Below are 19,455 nucleotides of genomic sequence, written 5' to 3'. Positions count from 1 at the left end.
CTGAACAGAACTTGCTCGATATTCTTCCCGTGGGAGTGCCTACTTTTCTTGGGTCGTACTGCGCCTTCCACAAGCCAAGGCTTCCGGCCGTGTCGCTTCCCCCCCCGTGAGAATTTAATAAAGAGGATCAGCCTATATATGGTTCAAATGATACAGACAACTTCAATGATTCAGAAGCCGTGCTTGTTTTGGCCAATGCGTTGCTCAGAGAGAAAGGGAAACTGAACCGGGGAAAAATGAGGCATGCGGCAGAGGTCGCAAACGGGTTTTGATTCCTTACCCGTACCCGGCCGCACCAGGGTCGCAAACGGGTACCCGTACCCTACCCGATACCCGGCTACCCGGGTATCGGGTAGGGTACGGGTACCCGATTGCGACCTCTGGGATGAAGCCATGTTGCAGACGCATATGGGTTGATTCTAGGAACTTGAATTGTGAGAAGAGACAAGACGTTGGGAAATGAGTGACAAACGGTTACTCACCAGTGACTCACCGCCTACCCGTACCCATACCCGGCCGCACCAGGGTCGCAAACGGGTACCCATACCCGTACCCGGCCGGGTACGGGTATCGGGTAGGGTACGGGTATCGGGTACCCGGTTGCGACCTCTGGCATGCGGTCTACACAAACAACCCCCTCATTATCAACATCATCATCAGCACTCATTCTTTATCTACTGCTGAATGGAAGTAGGCCTCTGCACGTTGATGCCATCCCTCACTGTCCTCCAGACGTCACGATAATTCGGTCCTGCGTACGATGAATAAATCTCGTCACTCCATCTCCACACTGGTCATCCCCTTTGGACATGTTTCTCTCCTTTGACTGCCATCTTTTGCACAAGCCTCATCCAATAACCCATCGTTCCTTCTCGCGATGCAACTCGCCGCCCACTTGCGTTCCTCACTTCTTGATAGCTGCTTTTTGTGTTTAGTTTGATCTCCCCCCCCGCCCCCCGCTGGCACCTCCAATTACCACGTTTGGCTACGTCCGTACGGTGTGAAATAGGTTCAGCATACGTACATTAACAAGGGATTAGAGTGTCTCTGCTTTGTTTCCAGTGGGTGTAATCATCACGCACCTAACATGTGCTTGTGCACAACTTCTTTGTACCCTAAAATCCCCCGGCAACACACGGAGGCTCTAAGTCTTGACTGGCTTGTCCACTTGTTATATCTGGCTTTGTTCCCCTACGTGCAAGACTCGTATTATTATTATTATGCCCTTAGCTTGTGGGAGATCAGCCCTGAATATGGCAATGCACGTTCATACGCCGCGTGATTTATTTGGCACTATTCATCACCTTGCAGGCACAAGACAAGGACGCGACCAGAGACGAGGGGAAACAAGGCGATAAGAACAGCACTGACCAAGAGGAATCATCTCCCAAAGAATTTGTGAGTCCATAAGAAGAGGTTGTGCTTTGATCGCTGTTGCTGTTGTTCTCGTCATAGCCCCCACAGTTTATGCCGTAAATCCAGCCGTCGTTTCAAGAGGGATGAACCTTTTCAGTAGAATCCATCCAGGATTAATTAAAAGGGATTTGCCGACAATGGGAATATCGGCAGGCTGAACAAAAATTCACTGGGCTATGGAAGCTACAAATAGTTTGCTTTTAAAACACACTAGTTTTGCCAAATCATTGTATATTGATAGGTAAGGGAATCAATGAGCATTGTCAATATTAATCATGAGCGTGCACACCCCACGATTAGTAGAATAGGCAAAGCAAATTGTATTCGCCATCTAAAGTGCTTAAAACAGTTCGTAGGCACTCAATCTCCGAGAGTCAACGACTGCACGGACATTTTAAGCGAGTCGGAACAGAATGGAAGGAAGAGTGCCTTGTATAGGTTTTTAAAAAAATATGTTGATCACATTCCACAATCCGTAAGAGACGAGTGGCAGCACTGAGTCATGTGTTTAGCAGTCCCTGTTGAATTGGTGATGACGGAAGATTCAAATTGCTCTGGACACAATTGTGGTTTGATATCAAATGTGATTTGATAGAAGTCTTAACTCACTTATGGACTGATGCAAGTGATGCAGTGGTTTGTGCACTGCTCTATGAAGCCAAGCAAACTCAGTCTGAGTCCAAGCCATGGTTGACACTAGTGGTGAGTGATATCTCCATCAGTCCGACTCGCCTTCCGTCGTAAGCCTTCATGAACCCACAGCAACCAGCATAGTGAAGTATGGTCAAACAACTCACGTGACCAAAACAGCATTGGAAGGCCTTAATCCAGTAGTGGATGAAAAAAATAGCTGTACACCATTATTATAAATATATTTGTATTATATATTTATTAACCCATCGGGTGATATATTTACGTACCCATATCACTCAAATGAGACCATATTCGCAGATTAAATCAGTTTTGTTAAACATACTTTCCAAAACTTTTTCACTCATGAAAAAATATATTCGAATAGTTTGTATGTATTTTAAGCATTAAACACATTATGTTTGTTCTGAAAATGTTTAAGAGACACATTTTCTGAAGAAAAAACACATATAAATCACTACCAAAGTTTCCAATACTTTTATCTATGTAGCATTTAACAAGACAAAGATTCCCCGTATAGCCTTGTGCTGTTAGCGAGCACCTATGAAGGCCGGTACGGCACACGAGGGGTGGGTGGCCAACACCACGCCCGGCCGCCTTTGTCTCCCCAGGCACTCAGTTGAGGCTGAGTCGACCTAGGGGAGGCCCAGGACCGGTTCAGATAATCGTCGCTTGTATCGACCGTGAGCGGGAATCGAACTCGGGCCGCTGGATTTGTAGCACAGCGCGCTAACCGCTGCACCACCGCTCCCCCCAAATCCAACACTCACACAAATAAACACACTCACGGTCGCTCAGGAACAGTCGCGCGTTCATCCACGCAACTCAAGTGCGTTCACGCAGGCACCGCCGCCGACACCCATTTAAACAAAAACAGGAAAAGTCACAGACGAAAGTAGCAGACTCGAAGAATGTGCAAGGAAAACACAATGTGACTCGCTCATAAAAGTGAGGCCCGCTCACTCCACACAGTGGAGAAGGCCCCGGGGGTGGTGGACGCGGCAGACAGGGAGGTGGTTGGAGTGTCCACGGGAAAAGTGAGACCCGCTGACTAAAGTGCCAGACGACGCTGGAGAGTTTGGAATTTTTTTTTAGAAGCATACATCGAGATTATTTTGATTACTTCGGTGCTATAAATGTCCAAATGATGGGGCCACTTTGTTGAGCTATCATTTGTGGCCAGGTCGCTTCTGAAAAACAATTTAATACCTCAGTGGGCTTTGCCTAGTTAGGATGTGGATTGTTTAGTTTTATTTGTTTATGTTTCGGGTGATTTTTTTACCCTTCTTCTTCAAAACAAAAACCACTATCATGTTTTTGTTTTGTTTCTTGTTGTCACGTTCTTACCCTGTGCCCCTACTGGACATCTGTGAAAAAAAGAGCTTTATCGCTCATCGGATTCCTCCAGTATACATAAATATTCTGATATACTGATTCATTTAATGTCTGTTCAGGCCCCGTGGTGTTTATAGTGCAGTCCCCAACTCATATCCACACGATCTCTCTTTGCCTCTAATTATGCGGCATGAAGAAGGGCCATTGCCAGAAACGTCACCTACGATGTGTTTTTATTCTTCCTTTTAAGGCCACATAGTGCTATTGATAAATGTGACGAGTTTGCGCTTGTTGTTTGTGCTTGCGCGCACCACCAAATATTTGTGTTCACTCTCACAAAGTTAAAGATTTTTTGCGGATGATATCAAGCGTCTGGGGGACACTCTCAAACGAGGCCGCTCTTGAAGGTGCAGCTAGCTGGAACTGTGGAATGGGCACAAAGACTTGGTGTTCTGCCCGATCGCACTGATTGGAGATCTATGGATGGATAGGGAGGGGGTGAGGTCTCTAGTGCTACCAACAACAGGGCTCTGTGGTTTGACCTGCCACCTCCTAAAGGAGCTCTCCCGGACACCGCCCTGTCGACAAACACGCACACGACAGACATTCCTTTCCCCCCGTACATATTTACTTCAATTCGTTTCCAAGGGGTGCATATTTCACGCGATGATATAAAAATAAAACCCAGTCTTTTGAAATATTTCACCCTCGCGGCTTAGAGGGGGTGGAGTGGGGGAGGGCGTCATTGCGTCACCCGTTACGTTATATTTAGAAACGGTCCGAAGGTATTTTCTGGGTTTTTTATAAGGAATGGGAGAAAAGCTAAAAAAAGACTTAGCACACATTCCTGGAATTAATCATCCTCTGATTATGCCCCGAGCCCCGTGGAGGGTTTCCGTGTCTGCTCAGCGAAGAGGTCAAATTCCACAACAATCCGGAGAGAGCGTTCTCGCACGTCTGGCTACACGCCCGTGTGAAGTTCCGCAGGTGCGTTTGATGTCGCCAGTTCGCGTTCAAAGAAGAACACGACTTTATGCGGCGTACAGACATTACATCTCCATGAAGGTCACCTCTCTGTAGTCCGCCGCTCTATTATTGTTCGACCGTGTTATACTGGTAGGAACCTCCTGGTTACACCAGCCCACAGGGGATTATTGTGTCCGTCCGTCCGTCGTACAGGGAGGGGCTGGGTTGGGGAGGGGCTGGGTGGGGAGGGTGGGGCTGGGTGGAGGGGCTGGTCACCCCGTGGTGCCCTTATAAAACTCAACGTTTAACCTACTCACGCCGGCTTGTGCCCGCCCTCACAGTCGGGCATATTTGCGGAACACACCACGCCGCCGTTGACCCTGGCCATTGACCGAGCAACCCAACGTTCCTAGCAGCTCCCTCCGCAGGAATGTGTTTAATGTTTTTCTTCTTCATCAACTGAGCTCACAGGGAGGTTTCTGAGCGTGTGGGTATAGAAGTCCCGGACTTTTCCACACATTCGATTAGGACGGTTTGCTACGTACGGCGTGAAAGAAGTTCAACAATCATACATATAAGGTTGGGGGGGAGGGGTGTGCTCATCTCTTATTTACCGTCCTATACCGGTGATGGGAATTCCACATTTCTATGACGGGAGCAAGGATTGTTGCGTTAAGAGGACAATGCCTGTTGAATTCCTCACAAAGCGGTGTTCATAATTCCTCACAAAGCGGTGTTCATAATGGGCTCAATGAATACTCGACTCACAACCTTCTTGTTTACAAACCACGTGTCACACTGCTGCACTGTCCAGCTGTTTGCAGTGACATACGAAAGCAGCAGCGTATCCGCATGGGCAGTGATGCCCGGTAGGGAAAGTACAGTGAGTGTAGGGCATCATAATCAACAAAACCGAGCGTGCCAATGTGGCCCCATACTTGACGATGCATTCCTCAAACTTATGAGCATTACCATGAGAATTACACTTTTTTAATTATTTACTAGCTTTACTACCCGGCTTCGCCAGGGACTTGGATTCACGACGCCCGGCCGCCTTTGTCTCCCCAGTGGCGATGTTCACACACCACATGAGTTACTCGTTTGAGGCTGAGTCGACCTAGGGGAGGCCCAGGAGCGGTTCAAATAATTGTCCCCGGTGGTGGCCATGAGCGGGAATCGAACTCGGGTCGCCGGGTTCGTAGCGCGGCGCGCTAACCATGACACTACAATGCGTTACGCTTCCACATGGCACATGCGCGGGTCATGTGACAGATTTGACGTCACAGCTCACTTGCCATGCAAAAAATATATGGATTATTGAGCCCCCCCCCCCCCAAAAAAAAACTAAAGTGTATTTTTATAATGTTTGCATGGTGTACAGTCTGGAAAGTACCCACATAGCAAATTTGCAGTTTTTTGCATGTCGGGAAGTACGCTAAACATTTTGAACAGACACACATATTCACAACTTTGCCTTTTATATATGTATGGAGATTGGCAAAAGTTTGAGCAACGATAAATCATCACATCCATTACCCAATATGGAATTTACTTTTCACATTTTCACTGAGCACCCCCCCCCCCTATCAACATTCCAAGCTTCAAGCTGAAAAGGCAGTTTCCTATCCTGCTGGACAATAGAAGCCATATCAGCGATTGTCATCACCAGCAGTGGTCACCCATTGTCTCGCGACAAAACCGTGTTCCTGACACTGGACGATTGTGCGTTGGTCCCTCCACCCTTGTGAGTCGTTAGGCTGAAGTACCAAATTTAACTTTTAGCCTGAAAATTATCCACCACTGTCCTTGGTGGATGGTTTTGTGGGTCGGTGGATCACCGCACGAGCGTTGTGAAACTCCCTTCCTGTGGCCGTCGAGGTGCCACGTGCACGTTGGTTCGCCGAGAGAAGGCAGCACGGCCAGTGGACTAGTGGCCACTGTTCCCATCTCTACGGAGATACAGCGTTGCTCCCTCACGTGCGCGTGTTCTCTCCGGTTTACACCAACTTATATAAGCACGCGCCATGAATTGGCTGCAAACATCTTAAAATTAAAACCCAATCCGAGACTCTCCTTAAAATGAGTCATGTGACTTTAGCGTAGCTTTTCTGGAAAAATAAGTTAATTATTATTATTTGACCCTGATGGAACGTGCCATGCTCCCTAGACTGTTACTCCCCATGATCGACCTCCAACATGCCGGATTTTAAACTGGCCGTAGCTGCTGCGAACAGATCATTGCCTTCACCTCCCTCACAGAAGCTGGTTTCCAATGTCAACAGAAATCCGGCACAGCAACGAATGACTTCTCTGCTGCCTATGACACCGTTTGGCATCGTGGCCTGTTGCCGCTGGCAGCCAAAGTCTTCCGATGTCGTTTTACTGTAAACCTAATCAACGCAATGCTCAGCAACCGTGCTTTCAGGGCATACCCCACTGATAAACACAGCCGCTCAAGAATTATGAACAATGGTCTCTCTCAAGGCTCGGTACTAGCACCGTCACTATTTAACATTTGTGTGAGTGACCTGCCATGCACATCACCTGGCAAGTTCATATATGGAGATGACATAGCCCTTTCTGCACACGGCACAAACCTCGCGTACATTGCCAATAGTCTAACAGCTGATCTCACGTTATTGGAAGTGGATTACCGTTGCCGCAGACTCCTGACCAAATCCTTCCAAAATCACCACAAGCGCTTCCCACCTGAACAATAATGCAGCAGATGGCACCCTTGATGTGTCCTGCTGTGATAGCCCAGTGCGCTATGACTCAAATCTAAGATATCTAGGGGTTCATCGCGGACAGAAGGCTGACCTTCACACCCCACATAAAACAGATCTGTAAAAAGACAAAATCAAGAATCGCTCTTGCTACAGAAACATGCAGGAACGACTTGGGGGCGCCTTAGCAGATGCGCTGCCAACTGCCACCTTCTCACTGAGTAAATGGCGCTCCAGCCTGGTCCGGGAGATTATGAAACAAAACTGCTCGATGCACGATTAAATAATGCGATGCACATCGTAACAAGAAACATTGAAACCGACACCGATCCCCTAGCTGCTTGTTCTGACGCACATTCTGCCACCAAATATCCACGCAGAGACATGCAAACTGTAAGTGATTTTAGGCGTTTTATCACCTTCCTAGAATCTCACCTAGATCTGGAAGAACGCTTGTGGACAGAGTGGAACAACGCAGACATCCAGAACAAACACCTGCTCATTCCAGACCAAAACTTCGCACCTCCTGGCTTGACATTCCTCCTTGAAGACACTAGCGGTGTAATAATAAAATAATAATCAATGAAAATAACTAAATTAAATCACGACGTTTCGGAGACAACACAAGTCTCCGTCTTCAGGTGGGACCGTCACAGCTAAATTTAGCCTCCGAAACGCCGTGATTTAATTGAGTTATTTTCATTTATTATTATTTTATTTAGTTTTTATTATTTTTTACCTACGTGACTTTACCGAAAAAACCTAAGAGTATGAATCCTTGCAGTCACGAAAGCTTCAAATCTAGAACTGGCGGTGTAACCATCAACCGCATCAGAACATCAACAGGCCGATGCGCACATCTCCTTCATGAATGGCATATTAGAGACAAGTCACAGCGTGAATGTGGCCATGTAATCCGCACTTTAGGCCATATCGTGAATCACTGCAGTCTGCGCTAATCAAATTGGAGGAGCGGCAAAACTACACCAACTCCCTCCTGAAGCCCTCTCGTGGCGAGCAGACCTCAACATTGGCATTTCGCTTCTGAACATATTCCTGCTATACGCAAGAATAGAATAGAATTGTACCTTCTTTGTGTAAACACAGAATGAGCGGGTGATAATAATGTCTAAGTGATTGGCAGTCGTTCAAGTGCATCAATACGTATGGAAGAAAATTGTGGGAATTAGCTTATCAAAATGCACGTCTTTTCAAGTGATATGTTCATGGCGGTTTAAATAAAAATGTACGCAGGCTGCAAACACATTCCAGCGGGACTGACGTTTAGAAAAATCTAGCGTGTTTGTTTGGTTGACCTTATGGGCTCCTTGATGAACCCACTCTCCCCCCACACCCAAAATGAAACTGCACATTTTCCAATTAAGGCCACTTACGTGAAATTACAATAGTAAATGGTTTCTTTCAGCCCAACTTAATGCAAGGCTGCTGCATAAATCAGAGGTGGAATGCACGTAATTAGAGCTGTCCTCAACAGGGCAGCAGTGTTGCCTTGGCGGACGGCAAATTCTGCGCATGACAACTCTGATTTATTCGGGGTGCCGCGGTGGCGAGATGTTAACTCCCTCGCCTGATATACAAGAGGTCGTGGGTTCGATCCCGACTCTTGCGTGTTCTCCCCGTGGTCCGGGTGAATTTTTTTCCGGGTCCTCCGGTTTTTCCCTCCATATTTATAAACATGCGTTTAGAGTCCTTGGCTGCATGACATTTCCACGTGATGTGCCACTTAGTTGAGCTATCATTTGCGGGCAGCTATATAGCTCAATGGGCCTTACCTGGTAAAATAGTTTCAAACAGTCTTCTTGGTGTTTTCGGTAAAGTCACGTAGAAGGGAAATAATAAAACATAATAAAATTGTTATTTATTATGTTTTATTTTTATTAAAATTATAAAAAGAAAGCATAATAAAATATTTATTTTTTATAAAAATAATAAAAATAAAACATAATAAAATAATTATTTCCCTTCTACGTTACTTTACCTAAAGAACCAAGAAGATGAATCCCTGCGGTCACGAAAGCTTTAAATCGAAATTTAAGTTTTAAACAGCCTCACATTAAGTTCACTATTTTTAATTTCAAGGAGCCTTAACGGTCACCTATGTTAAACTGTGAGTCGTCAATAAATACTGAGGTGGTGGGGCGGGGGGGGGGGGAATATCACGGAGGGCATCGTCAGCTCTCTGTCGTTCTTTGGTTCTTTCGGTAAAGTCACGTATAAAGATAAAATAATAAATTAAATAATAGCATACGACGTTTCGATTGCAACACAAGCAATCATCATCAGGTATAATGAAATAGCGACACAAAATCTAACCAGAAAACCACAGACAGACATATAAGCAGACAGATATCACCAAGATACATAGAGAGAGCAACACAGGTACAGAGAGGGGTGATCGTCTCTTTGGGGTTAGAGAAAAAATGTACATGTCAATGAGTACGAAGAGACGCGTAGTAAAGTACGCAGGCTTAGAGGGAGAAAGAACACACTAAATTAAACTAAATAAAATTATTTAATTTATTATTTTATCTTTATACGTGACTTTACCAAAAGAACCAAAGAATAATTCCTGCAGTCACGAAAGCTCCAAAATTAAGATTGGCCCTCTGTCGTGTTGTTGTAGTGGCAACTGCAGGTGCACAGAGCTGTGGCGAGGAATGCTGAGTGTGAGTTCAACGCTCCCTTCTCGCTCGAGATTTTGCGCAGAGGAAGCAGTTGCCCACACAGGTGCTTGCGAGACTCTGTCGGATTAATTCGAGGTGGCGTGCTAACGGTAACACGAGCTGTGAGCTGTTTTTTTTGATAATTAGTATCGTTGTTATATATTTGTTTCAACGTAATTTCTAACTCTAGATTTGAAGCTTTCGTGAAGGCAAGGATTCATATTCTAGGGTTTTTTCGGTAAAGTCACGTAGGTAAAAATTTAAAATTAATAAAAGTAAAATAAAAATAAAAAATCACGACGTTTCGGAGGCAACACAAGCTTCCGTCTTCAGGTGGAACCGTCACAGCACGCTTGCTGTATCAAGTAAATTAATTTTAATTTTTTTTACCTACGTGACTCTACCGAAAAACCCCAAGAGTAATTTCTAACGCTTAAAAAAATCTGCTGTTTCAGTTTCCGCATTACTTCAATATAACCTCATTTATATTCATACAGCGCCTTGACTCAAGGCGCTTGATGATGTGGCTTGCAAAACGATGGCAGCATGGAATGATGCCGTTGACAGGGGTCGTACAGTGATTGAGGTATGAGTGACAGCGATAGAAGAGTGCTTAAGGGTCACGGAGGGATGGGGAGGGACGGGAAGGAGTGGATGGGGCGAGAGGAGGCAAGGGAATGGGCAATAGAGATGATTATGTAGAGCCCTATGTCGATCCACTGCCGGATAAAGGTGTCTCCAAGGCGTGTCGGTTTCGGGAGTTTGTTTTGATGACGACTTTGTTCGACGACCGATAGTTCACCGCAGCTCTGCGACGTCTCCCTTGGTTGTCGTGATACTTGCTGCCCAATATCTCTTAGAAGCGAGACGTTAGATATTGGAGAGCTGTACTCAACTATTTTTTATTTTACCAGGCGAGCTATGTAGCTATTTTTTAGAAGCGACCTGGCCACAAATGATAGCTCAAAGAAGCGGCTTATCGTGTGGAAATGTATAGCAGCCAAATACTCTAAACGCCTGTTTTTAAATGTGGAGGGAAAACCCGGAGGACCTGTAGAAAAATCCACACAACCACGGGGAGAACATTCAAACTCCAAATATACAGGCGTCAGGGTTAGAATAGAACCCACGACCTTCTGTATACCAGGCAAGGTAGTTAACACATTGCTCGCATTGGAGATGTTCAACAAGACACTTAATCAAATGCCATTTACAAACCCATAGTTGATGAGCATGTGCTTTGTCCTTAAATTGTTATTGCACTTTTTGTTATTTTACATCAACCAAAACATGTGTCCTAAAATCATCTGCCAGATAGCTCTTGGGAGTTGCGGTGTTGCCTCAGTCTGCTGGGAACTTGTCCAGAATACCCTGAGTTTCTTGACTCCACGCTGCGTGCTCTGTAAACACGTTGAGCAACACGAGGGTGATTGGGGGGGGTGGAAATTCAGCACTGGATCACCAAGTGCCAGGTCACTGAGATGGATCTGAGCCTCTGTCAACACTCTGTGGCTCTGAGACGCTGGCCATGAGACCCAGGTTCAAATAACAGGAGTTTACGCAATGCTGTGAAACCTACCTCGGTGTCACTTTCATTTACATCACACTCTGCAATACGTCTCGTGTTTAAAAATATCTATTTAGAAATGTTGTGAAACTCCAAAGAAATTGGAACTGTGTGTTCGTGGTTCAGCCTCTCGCACTGGATGCGTGCTCTCATCGCTGAACATGATCTCGGAAAAAGAACGACGAAGTTGAATGTCGATGTGTCAGCATCAGGGCCGCTGCTGTGGTGTAACGGTCAGCGCACTGGACTTGCAATTTAAGGGTCATTCGATCTCGTGGCGCGGCAGTTCTAAACAATCGACGAATTTCTTTATTACCCTCGCCTGTCCGTCCAGGAGTGCGAATGGACACGCCGCAGTTTGTTGATTGGCAGGTCACGTGAGGTAGGTCAAAGCACGGGTGCTCCCAGATCTTCCAAGCTGACTAGCGAGCGTTGAAGAGTAGGCCAAATACCCTGTAGTTGAGGGGTATTCTATAGAGTTTCCTATAATAATGCTTTCGTTGTATATAGCGTCATTCATGACAACGGCATCCCACAACGCTGTACATTAATTATGTACAAGGACCAACTCCCATGTATGCAGTTGGCTATGTACGGTGCAAAAGAACTCCCAACATTCTAGATTTGAAGCTTTCGTGACTGCAAGGATTCATATTCTTAGGTTTTTTAGGCTTATCAAGTAAGATACAGCTATCGTGCTGTGACGGTCCCACCTGAAGACGGAAGCTTGTGTTGCCTCCGAAACGTCGTGATTTTTATTTTTTTTTATTTTTTTTATTTTAATTGTATTAATTTATATTTTTTACCTACGTGACTTTACCGAAAAAACCTAAGAACATGAACTCCCAACATAGGACAAGCAAATGAAAATCCTACCACTATTACAACGAATAACAAAAAAATCAAGAAATGGCACCAAAATAAAAATCACATCCACAAGCAGAGAGGAGAGTAAGAACATTTGCAGGGGGCCGCACCGTTACCTTTCACCGGGACCGTATACACCAGCGATCTTTCTTCACTCTGCACCTCCAATGAGCACAGTCGCCTACCTACCGTGGCGAAAGAATTGTGAAGAATAAGAATAGGTTTTGGAGTCATCTTCTTTGTTCTTTCGGTAAAGTCACGTAGAATCGAAATAATAAAATAATAAAAATAAAACATCATAAAATAATTCTCACGACGTTTCGACCACAACACAAGCAGCCGTCCTCAGGTGGAGAGCAGGTCTGTCGAGTAGACAGAGTCTGAATGTTGTATTTTTATTATTTTATTATTTCCATTCTACGTGACTTTACCGAAAGAACCAAGAAGATGAATCCCTGAAGTCACGAAAGCTTTAAATCGAGGTTTTGGAGTGTTGGCATGTTTGCATGTCCGCCACGAGTACGTGTGGTTAATGCAGCCTTGGTCCCTTGCAAAAAGGTTTCTGTTTGGTGTTTGAACACCTTGACGCCTGTTTTATTTCCAGAAAGGGTAAAACCTATTCTTATTTTTCATACTTTGATCCTGGCAAAAAGGTCCCATGGTGATGCAAAACAAGTTCAACACACGTACTTTCATTCACACGTACACACACACGCACGCACGTGAAAAGGCAATCCATTTTGGTTTTACGTTGTGCCGGGAGATGCCTGCCTGCATGTATGTGTCGCGACATTCCACGAGACGACGAGAGGAGAAAACCCAAACGGACGCGTGAGATGGGGGGGCGGCGTGGGGTGGGGGGGATTGTTTGGCAATTGGGTATTGCTCCCTTGTGAGCATGAGAGCACGTGCCAAGCGCTCTTTAAAACCAGAGACGAAAAAGCACTTTGTCAGAGAAGAAGCCACACTCCGTTAGCCGCTCGAATGTAATGTGCGGCCGTCAGATGAAATGGGAACTACCGCTGTTTTATTGGATGTAAGAGAAGCCGTTTTTCTTTTTTGCAGCTGACCATTTCATGTCTCCTTACCCAGAGAACTCCACAAGATGTTCCATGCCAAAGCAGATATTTTTATTGAGCATAAGGTAGAATACTCTTTAAAAAAAATGACTATCTTCACGTGTAAGACAACATGTATAAACCCTGGCTCGTTAGGAGAAAGAGGTACAGAACAAAATGTGGACTTCATCTGTTTTGTCTGTATGGGATCGAGTGTTTCGCCCTCGCACGTGTGGGTTTTCTCTGGGTGCGGCATTTCTCTCCCACATGTAAACATGAATTGGCCGATGACACCTTAATATATAGAGGATCGCAGAGCTTGGCCAATTGTTGGCCGCGTCTGCTCACCACACGGTTTCCTTCCTGAATATCTGCGGTTCCTCTTTTCGAGAGCGAGTAAGCTGCAGTTATTATCATCAAGCCATGTCCATATACTTGTATGAGAATATTATTTTCGAATGCCCAGTGCAGCCTGTTAATATTGGTTCACATGATTAAGTACCAAATGTTGAGTATACAGAAACCAGTTTATACATTATATAATTTGTGAGTGGGCGAGACCCCTTGTCTGTGTTGGAACAGGTGCATACACAGTGAATGTAACATACATTTACAGACACTACCGAATACATCAGTTACATATACACTTGTACGTGTTTATTGCACTTTGTACGATGAAAATGCCACAGTTGGATATAATTTAGTCAACACAAATGTTTTTTTCCTACTTAAACATGCACTTAACTGCAATTTACAGTCCTAAGCCAGTGGTGGACATTCCACATTCCTATGACAGATATTTTAATCGAACAAGTATTTATTCCCTCCCGACAATTCAATTAATCGTCATGATTCGGGAGTCGCGATTCAACTCAAGATTACGTTTTTTTTACATTACGGTGATTGTAACGGCCACTAGTGGCTGCAGGGATTACGTGAGACCATTATACGTACAACATACATACAAATTGAACATCTTTAATTCTTACACAAGCCCTTCTGTGCCTGTATCGTGAACTTATCAATCAGTTTTAATCAATTCATGAACGCCATGGAGGAGATGAAGCCCTTGCATCCAGTGAAGTGCTGCACATCTTATCCATCCCAGAAGGACAACAGCGGGCTGAGTCAACCCCCCAAACTCCCCGTGCCACTGTGCCACGCACAGCCAACGTTCGTGTCATCGCACACCGAATGCATTCATTCCACGATTAGTGGGGGGTTGGCTCGTCGCGTTTCGACACGTGCGCATCGGAGCAAATACTTCTGGGACTGCGGGTTCCAATCGGCTCGAGGTCAGCAGAGGAGCAAGTGGAACTCCTTCCATTCCGATTATTACAGCCAAACGGTCCCGCGTTGCGCGCGGGCGAAATGTCCCGAGCCCAGTCGTTCGTGGACATTTGGTGCGCGGCATAGAGCCGTCAAGCGAAGGCGACGTGTGTGAAATCAAGCGGAGGGAGTCTGAGGTCCGACTCCCTGTGCGAGTTTCATTGGTGGTGGTGGTGGTGATGGTGAGGGTTTTTTACTCAAACCCATTCCACTGACCACCTCCTGGAAACATTAAACCAGTGTCAGTTCTAATCTGCCATTTCCCCCTAAACGAAGTGTTCTCTGTATTTATCTGATGCTTCTTAAAGACATCCTCCTCCCTTGTTAAACGAGAAATCAAAGACATGATGAATCATCCGTTATATAGATAAGATGTGAGATTTACTGGAATGAACATTTATAAACGGCTGCAGTGAGTCTCTGCTCTTTAATATCAACCAGCTGCTAAACTGCGCGATTTACTCTCGTATGGGGCACACGTGCAAGGGTGTGCGTTCGTTCATTAAAGTTATCGACGTGCGTGTATGCTCAAACCACCTACGCATTTATCAGAAAAGACCCAGAGAAGCTGCGAGCTCCAATCAGCCACCATGGCATACGTCTTTAACAGTTTACGTTTATTGGGCTAACCGGCAAAACCCACACGGATCCAGGAGTTGAATGTGGGAGGACAGCGAAACCATGGTCTTTTTTTCCAAGAGTTGCATTTTTATGAGCAGCAGAATAAAAACGCACGATCCCGCCATTACTGCGGTTGTTTATGAGTTTAAGAAGACACGGTCTGGATGGAGATCGCGTCTTTTTGCCCCCAGCTCATTACATCCACAATTGTCTTTGCCAAAATTGATTCCCGGCCACTGCTTGTACGGATTATTTTAAGCCTTATTTTTCATACGCCTGCGACGATCTCACAACTATGGGCCGCAAAGGCCAAAAAGGCCAGATTATCTTGTGTAAACAGTCGCCCCTGTCATAGTAATGTGGAATTTCCATAACTGACGCAAATTGGCATGTACCTCTCCAGCAAAGCATTTGGTTGATGCTGCCTTGGCAGTTATGCACAATTAACAAACAAGTCAACACACTCGTCAATATTGAAGGTCCATTGCCTGAAACGTCACATATAAAACAAAACAAAAACTGTTATTAGTTTACCAGGTAAGGCCCACTATTTTTGGTGGTGGTGGTGTTGTTGACGAGTGTGTTGAGTTGTTTTTTTTCAGCATATCCCCAATTTTGCTCTACGTACTCAGGAGCTTCTTACCGGCCAAGTCTTCACTTCGTGAATAAGATCCCAGCACAATGGGCGCAACGTGTTGCACATCGTGCCGAAAACACGCGGCGCAAGCCGTTAGCACAACGGAGAGCTGTCCAGCGCGAACTTGAACACTCAACGGAGACAGGGTTTCGTCATAGTCGTGGGTTTTGGTGGTCGAAATTTGCCGGTGTTAGACGGTATGTCACGGAACACTAAGCATGGACAGGATGGTCCAGCTGTCTTGTGACCACCATTTAATTCTCTAAAACTTAATATATATTTTTTAAATAAGGTTTATTTAAAACAGAAATTAATACGCAAAGGAAAACAAATGTCAGGGGTCAATTCATTGGGGGTCACACGACGTCTGGGACCACCCTGTACACTGGTACTTTTCAGAACGGTTACTATTCCTGGGATATTTTTCCACACAGGAGAAACGACAGTGAACATTGCCTTCTCGGACGAATAGGTTCCATAGCGGCACTTGGAACTCATGCGTTTCGCGAACTCATAATAAAGGTTTTATGGGTTAGATCGCGTAAATATAAATGTGTCGGTACTTCAGCACACCGGTACGTTGGACAGTAAAGCCACATTTACAATTTGATTCTGACGTTTCGCTGGTGGTATTAATCATAATGAAAACCTCTCTGTGCCTGTGTGTGCCCCAGTAGCTCTGGGGAGCGGTAGCGTAGTTGTTAGCGCGCTGCGCTACGAACCCGGCGACCCGAGTTCGATTCCCGCTCACGGCCACCAACACCAGTGACGATTATCTGAACCGGTCCTGGGCCTCCTCTAGGTCGACTCAGCCTCGAACGATTACCCGGTGCGGCGTGTTAAAAGTATCGCCACTGGCGATATACAAAGGCGCTCGGGGGTGGTGTTTTTCACCCTCCCCCTCGTGTGCCGTGCCGGCCTTCATAGGTGCCGCTGGCTAACAGCACTTGCCCCGACAGTCTGCAAAGGCCACATGGGGAATCTTTGTTTTTTTGTCGTAGCTGTGTCCCACGTGTGGCTTGAGCGTGGGCGTGGAGGACCCGGCGGTGCTGGCTCGGCTCGGGGCCGACCCCCTGGCCTGGCACCCCGCCTGCTTCTCCTGCAGCGAGTGCTCCGAGCTGCTCGTCGACCTGATCTACTTCCCGCACGGGGACCGCCCGCTCTGTGGCCGCCACTACGGGGAGGCGCTCTTCCCACGGTGCCCGGCGTGCGACGAGGTAGGGGTGCGGGGGGGGGGTGGTCCACTCCTGCTCCCCTCCCTGCCCCCCCCTACCCACCTCCCACCCCCCCTACCCACCTCCCATCCCCCCAACCCACCTCCCACCCCCCCTACCCACCTCCCACCTCCCCTACACACCTCCCACCCCCCCTACCCGCCTCCCACCCCCCCCCTACCCACCTCCCCTAACAGCCTCCCACCCCCCCTACCCCCCCCCTACCCACCTTCCTACCCACCTCCCCCCCTACCCACCTCCCACCCCCCCCTACCCACCTCCCCCCCCCCACCAGCCTCCTACCCCCCCCTACCCACCTCCCACCCCCCCTACCCACCTCGCACCCCCCCTACCCAACTCCCACCCCCCTACCCACCTCCCACCCCCCCTCTACCAGCCTCCCACTCCTCCCCCTTCCAGCCTCCCACCCCCCTACCCACCTCCCACCCCCCCTCTAACAGCCTCCCACTCCCACTACCCAACTCCCACCCCCCACCAGCCTCCCACCTCCCACCCCCCCTACCCACCTCCCTCCCACCCTACCAGCCTCCCACCCCCCTACCCACCCCCCCTCTAACAGCCTCCCACTCCCACTACCCAACTCCCCCCCCCCCCACCAGCCTCCCACCTCCCACCCGCCTACCCACCTCCCACCCCCCCTACCCACCTCCCACCCTCCCTCTAACAGCCTCCCACTCCCCCCCTTCCAGCCTCCAAACTCAAGCTCCAAGATTCGTAGTGTAGTGCGCCACCCATCCACCCGCATCGCTCAGAGGTGCATTGTGCTTTGAGGGACGAGATGGTTTAATTGTACAATCAAACTGCACTCACCAAATGTGGAAAATGTCAGACATTATTACTGCTCAGTGTATTCAATATCATGTGCCCAGATGTGGGAATTTTGTGAAAAGTGCAGCTGTACTTGTAGCTATGTGGTTGTAGTGCGGCTGCGAGGAGACACATGAGACTACTCGAATTTCAATAAACCTCGATCCCTAGAGATACCTCCACGATTGATAACAGCCTAAATTTCACTTATTAAGAGGACTCCCCGAATAACCTTCACACTCCTGATATTCAATACTCTCTCAATGCACTTAAACATGTTGAATTAGGTTGTTCATGAAACTGTAATATAGCGTTTTAACTTCATGCACATTAAAATATAGTGCGATCTTATTTACGGTGTATGTAAGGCACGTCACATTAGGATTAGGAAATGTGTAAAGTAACTTGATGTACATCCCATACACCATAAATCACACCAGGCATCATTATTTTAAACGCAAAATTACAGTGGACAATTGCCTTGGTGATTTCATCAAAGAGTGTAAACCATCACGCACACTCTGGTCATCCTCGCGGGAGCTTTTAGCTAACCATCAAACTAAGTCAGTCACTGCATCGCGGACTTTCTGATGCGTTTCTGTCATTGGAACGATATTAGGAGCTATGCGCTTTTAAATCTGTATTGAAAACGAATTCCTTCAGAACTGCTTTTGTGTTTAGTTTATTGTCCTGTGTCCTTCCCCCTGCAACTCCGATTAGCACTGTTGGCTATGTACGGTGCAAAAGACGTTCAGCATACATTATTTATGAAGAGTTGAAGCGTCACCAATTGCTCTCAAGAACAAGTAGCGGCACAGCAGCTTCTTCCTTGGCAAAAGTCCCGCGGAGAATTGGGTCCAAGTTTTTTTTTGTGCGTGTGTGAGTCCGGCCGCCCAGGCCGCCCACGCCGCTCGCGTTCAACTCCGCCGTTGCCCCCCCCCCCGCCCCCCGCCCCCCCCCCCGCTTGATCCTCCTCCTTGCCCGCAGCTCATCTTCTCCCAGGACTGCGTGCGCCTCGGCGGGAGAGCCTGGCACAGGAAGCACTTCAGCTGCGCCGCTTGCGACGCCACGCTGCCCGAGGAGCCGTGCAGCGTTGACGACGGCGGGGGGCGGCTCCTGTGCCGCCAGTGCAAGGGCAGCGCCGCTACCGGGCCCCGGCTCGGCGTCTGAGTCCACGCGGCGGCGTCCGGAACGTACGCGCGTAACTAACGTACGTTAGCATACGTTAGTACGTACGCGCGTAACTAACGTACGTTAGCATACGTTAGTACGTACGCGCGTAACTAACATACGTTAGCATACGTTAGTACGTACGCGCGTAACTAACGTACGTTAGCATACGTTAGTACGTACGCGCGTAACTAACGTACGTTAGCATACGTTAGTACGTACGCGCGTAACTAACATACGTTAGCATACGTTAGTACGTACGCGCGTAACTAACATACGTTAACATACGTTAGTACGTACGCGCGCAACTAACATACGTTAACATACGTTAGTACGTACGCGCGTAACTAACGTACGTTAACATACGTTAGTACGTACGCGCGTAA

The 19,455-nt window shown here is 47.1% G+C and overlaps 1 protein-coding gene across 1 annotated transcript in view; it reads left to right on the top strand.

Moving 5' to 3' along the window:
• LMCD1 (LIM and cysteine rich domains 1) overlaps positions 1 to 19,140 on the top strand; it is a 32,492-nt gene extending 13,352 nt beyond the window's left edge. The window contains exons 5-7 of the mRNA XM_078610569.1: positions 1,312 to 1,398; positions 16,859 to 17,074; positions 18,887 to 19,140. Of these exons, the coding sequence (XP_078466695.1) occupies positions 1,312 to 1,398; positions 16,859 to 17,074; positions 18,887 to 19,069 (486 nt within the window). The 3' untranslated portion in view covers positions 19,070 to 19,140. The remainder of the gene's footprint in view (positions 1 to 1,311; positions 1,399 to 16,858; positions 17,075 to 18,886) is intronic.
• The last annotated feature ends 315 nt before the right edge of the window (positions 19,141 to 19,455 follow it).

This window comes from Lampetra planeri, chromosome 34 (assembly GCF_965212315.1).
Source record: "Lampetra planeri chromosome 34, kcLamPlan1.2.h2, whole genome shotgun sequence".
In the NCBI taxonomy this organism is placed as follows: domain Eukaryota; kingdom Metazoa; phylum Chordata; class Hyperoartia; order Petromyzontiformes; family Petromyzontidae; genus Lampetra; species Lampetra planeri.
The sequence above is the reverse complement of the archived record's forward strand: the minus strand, read 5'-3'. Positions and strand labels throughout refer to the sequence as shown.